Source organism: Lutjanus erythropterus, chromosome 6 (genome assembly GCF_056507025.1).
Source record: "Lutjanus erythropterus isolate fLutEry1 chromosome 6, fLutEry1.hap2, whole genome shotgun sequence".
NCBI lineage: Eukaryota > Metazoa > Chordata > Actinopteri > Lutjaniformes > Lutjanidae > Lutjanus > Lutjanus erythropterus.
The window spans coordinates 864,533-868,830 of record NC_139322.1 but is presented as its reverse complement, the minus strand read 5'-3'; the positions used below and the strand labels follow the sequence as shown (position 1 = coordinate 868,830).

The following is a 4,298-nucleotide window of genomic DNA, read 5'->3' as shown; positions in this document are numbered from 1 at the left end:
GAAACACGTGAACAGCTGCTTCGACAGCTGCAGATACTTCTCCAGTAACACAGCTGAGTGACTGTGCATGTTTAATCACAGGTTGGCTCACAGGACTGGTTTTAACCGGCTCAGATTTGACTGTGAGACGAGGTGCTCGGGGTTTGGGGGCAGGAAGGTGCAGGACCGCGGTCTGCTGGTGGTTCAAGGTAAGAAAGCTCAACCTGTCCTGAACTTCTGAGGCTGATATGAAATTGTTGTTGCTGTATTTTATTATATTAAGACTTCAAATTTTTGATAAGATTTCCTTTAAAATTGCATTTCAAAAAGAGTTTTATGAAAATGGATCCACCTTCAGGTCAAAGTTTTAGTGACACTTACTGAGTTTAAGCTTAAATTTGGTCCTGAAGAAAAGTTTTATGGAGAGATCCAATTTAAAAAAAAAACACTCTTTAATCTGTAGTCCAGGAAACAACAATAAAAATTCTGGCACTAAATATTCAGGCGTCAGCTGCTGAGGAGGAGAGCGTGCTGTTCGGTGGGAGGAGCTCGGCGTTAATGAAGCCGATGAGACGAGGCAGAGACGAGAAAGAAGAGTGAGCAGGTTGATATTGGCAGCCTGGAGCCCTGGTCCTGGGATGAGCCCTGCAGGGCGAGTATCGCTCCGTTTGGCACTTCAGTCGACCCGGGGACGCAGAACGAAGCCCGACCTTCGACCCGATTCTCACACAGGCCTGAACGTCCTCACGGGGGACGAGGTCAGATACAGAACATGAAGGGGTTAAAGGTCAGATCCAGTGTGAGTTCAGCTTTTCACCAAATTTGTTGCTGGTTAATTTTCCTGAAAGCTCAGAGTTGGAACTTGACTTGAGATCATTTGAATTAGTTTGCATTCAGAGAAAACCAGTTTGAAAGTTTGAGCTTGTGTTCATCAAGCTAACTGGAGGCTCGTGTTGTGATTCAGGCTCCTCCTCAGTGATCGATCGTCTGCACCAAACAAACTGAATCAATACAAGATATTAGTATTTTTTAAATGTCTGTTACTGGCTGAATTCTCACTGGCTCTTTCCTTCTAACATCAGATCTTTTGTCGCCTGCGTGAATCAAGCCTCGGTGTGACTGTTGGAAACTGATCGGAGGTCAGCGGTCGAAGGAACCACGTGCTGCTGCAGGAGTCGGAACTGCTCTGGGATCAGTAGTAGGAGCTGGTGAGTCACAGTCTTTATCTGCAGCGCTGATATGTGGAGAATTTAGATCGATAACTCAGGACGACAGTGTAGAAGAACCAGGACAGTCTGATGATGCGTTCAGGCCCCACTGCACTCAGTGAGGCTTCCTGGCAGCGTGGTGCATTTAAGGACCGCTTGTTGCAACGTAACAGGAACTTGCCATCTTTTGCACTTCAGTCCTGCTGCCAAACTTGGAAACGATGTCTGTGAAGATTCTCTCTGATCATCCAAGAAAGGTTGAATTTACGGCAGCTGGACTTGAACTTCTGTGTGACTCACTGACGTCAGGATCTAAACGCTTCGCTCAGTCGAGATGGAGGACAGTAAATTTGGTGCAAACAGTCAGAGAGTTTAAAAACACAAACAACATTGTTGAACCTGACCGAGGTGTTGAGGGCGGTCCTTCATACTGAGGTGGTGACACTGTGTGTTTAGTCTGTGTTCCATTTAGCTCAGATGTCTGAGCTGGTAATTAAACACCTGAGTTGGCCGCATTCCAGTTAGGTGTCAGTTTGGGACACCCATTAACCGACGATTAACTGATTAAAAACCCGCAGACTAACATGAAATCTGTGAGGCTGACCTCTGTGGGCTCGTTCTCAAAGTCATCGATGCCGCTCGGTTCATAAAGTGATCAGGTGGCATCAGTGACTTTGACGATGGCGAAGACGAAGAAGCCTCTTGGCTGAGCCGCAAAATGTTTTCAAGGAGTCCAGCTGTTGTCAGTTCAGCCTTTCCTGGATAAACGTCTTGAATTAAACTGGAAGAACTGATTACAGGAGCTAAATCCTTCCATCTTTCCTCACGTTTGACTGCAGGACTGAAGAGAAGACCGTCACTGGCCATTTTTACTTCCTGTTATGTTGCAAAGGACCTCTGGTAATTTTCTGGGGGGTCAGTCAGTCTGTCTGTCTACAACTCTGTCTCATCAAACAGCCATTACACACAAACATCGTCTGATTCAAGCGTCAGAAATTAAAGTTTAGATTTTTCCCCGCAGCAGCAGTGAGCCTCTGCTGTTGTTAGCATGATGATAGTGTGTGTCTGTCTGTGTGTGTGTGTTCTGTGTGTGTGTGTGTGTGTAATGGCTGTCTATCAGGTACGTTCTCATGTCCAACCCGCCCGCCCACAGACAAGATTGCATTGATAACCTTCATCCAAGATGGAGGAAGCTTGTTTTTGACACAGTGAGACTCCATCAGGAAGAAAATCTTTCCAACCTTCTTCAGCTCCTCCAGGTTTTGATATTTTGTGATAAAAATTCTGCATTTCATCCTTCAAACAATCAAGGAGAATAATATTTCTATTTTCTTTAGGAGAACCAGACGAATGGAAGTTCTTTACAGTTAAAGAACTCTGCTGGTTTAAATCACAAATTTTGTCATAATGTGGAGAAAAAGGAAGTATTTATTGTTGTGATGATGATAAAAAGCGTCCTGGAGGAGCTGCCTCCGTCTCTCATCCCTTCACAGGTAGCTTTGGTCTGCCTGCTGACGTTTGGAGGAGCTGAGGAGACCAACCAATCAGTGGTGACCCATCGATCACATGGATCCAAGGAGTCCGGCTGATCGATCGTTTCAAAGTCCGTTCTGAGGCCTGGTGCCGGCTGGAGGTAAATCTGAGGGTCGGTGTGTGGTGGCGAGGTGTCGGCCATCTTGTCGTAGGTGGGGTGGATGGAGACGGAGCGCCGTGATTGGTGGAGTCCAGCCTACATGACGCTCTCAAAGATGATGACCTTGTTGTCGTCGGTGCCGGGGGACAGCGAGGTCAGGGACTTGATGTCGGGGGCCATGTACTCCAGGTGATGGGCCCCCCATACCGGACTGGTCAGGTGAGCCCAGCGCTGCGGCAAACACACAACAGGAAACGTTAGCAGAAGATTGATGCTCGCAGAGTGCTTATTGGTCAGGCTGTTAAGGAGGGGCTTTTAGTAGACACTGATTGGCATTTACAAAAACCTGGAGCTCTGAATGTGTGTTACGTCCCGCCTGCCCTGCTGCTAAAGCAGTCCATGGATGGAGAGCGTTCCTATTGGCTGACTCCTGGACTGAAAGCTCCCAGTGAACACAGCTGGATCAAAACGGCCTCTGAGACCATCGGAATATCGAGGTGATTTTCTTGCTGGGTTTGGCTATGGCAAATGGTTAACTGTGCTAAAGACAGTTAGCGGGTAGCTAACATACTTTAGCAACAGGTAAAGCTATCTGTCCATCATGAGACTCCATAAACAACCTCTGTACTGTATTTCCTGTCAGTCTCAGAGGCCGTGTTCGTCCCTGTGACCGGTCGTGTTCACTGGGAAGCTGCAGAGCTCGGTTCTGTTGCCTGCTAACAGCAGCTAACAGTTACCGTTAGCAACAAGAAGCTGTTACAGCTGTCTGTCAGTCAGGGGATTCTGTAATTAAATTCAGTGAGAGTTGAAGCTGAGCTCTATTCTCTCTAAAAAAAAAAAAAGATCCAGTTTCACCTGAACCAGTGAATAAAGTTCTAAAGTTGTGTTTTAGTACAGTCAGACCTCCAGAAACACTCTGAATGTTCTGTATGTTCCACTAGAGCACTGAGCCAGAAAACATTTCATTTGATGAAGTTATTATTTATAGTTATGGATTCGAGTCCTTAACATTTCTGTTCTGTAGAGAAAAGCAAACTCAAATCTGCACTTCTTCTATCAGTGATGATGTCACTGATCAGTAAGGCGGGTTTATAAATGAAGCTCCTGACAGTTTTGGTGTTTTCAGGTCTGATTTAAAGGAGCTCACAGTTTGCTTCAAAAAGTAAATCGGACCATTTAGAGCTTCATAGACCAGTAAGAGGATTTTAAAATCTCTCCTCCTCCAGTGATTGAGGCTGCAGTCGTCTGATTTTTATTTTCTCAGACCTGTGAAGACGCATTACAATAATCCAGCCTGCTGAAAATGAAAGCATGAACCAGTTTTTCTGTATCTTGTTTAGACAGAAATCCTTTAAATTTAGCGATTGTGTTTATATGGCTGTTTAAATTTAGAGTCCAGATTGATTTGTAGATTCAAGGTGAGCTCTGACTTTGGGGCCAAAAACAACCATCTAAACTCTGAAAAACAACTAGAATCT

At 45.5% G+C, this 4,298-nt stretch overlaps 1 protein-coding gene and 1 long non-coding RNA gene across 3 annotated transcripts in view; one reads left to right on the top strand and one right to left on the bottom strand.

The window, feature by feature from the left end:
- Positions 1-240: 240 nt before the first annotated feature.
- LOC146324557 (uncharacterized) lies at positions 241-2,671 on the top strand. Of its 2 annotated transcripts, none has more exons than XR_014770662.1 (3): positions 241-766; positions 1,062-1,187; positions 2,308-2,671. It is a non-coding gene; the product is annotated as an uncharacterized LOC146324557 (long non-coding RNA). The 2 variants fall into 2 exon arrangements; XR_014770661.1 differs by having other exon boundaries at positions 241-778.
- Positions 2,672-4,298, bottom strand: part of slc6a8 (solute carrier family 6 member 8) — a 41,055-nt gene continuing 39,428 nt past the window's right edge. The window contains exon 13 of the mRNA XM_084720141.1: positions 2,672-3,051. Coding sequence (XP_084576267.1) covers positions 2,917-3,051 — 135 coding nt within the window. The 3' untranslated portion in view covers positions 2,672-2,916. The remainder of the gene's footprint in view (positions 3,052-4,298) is intronic.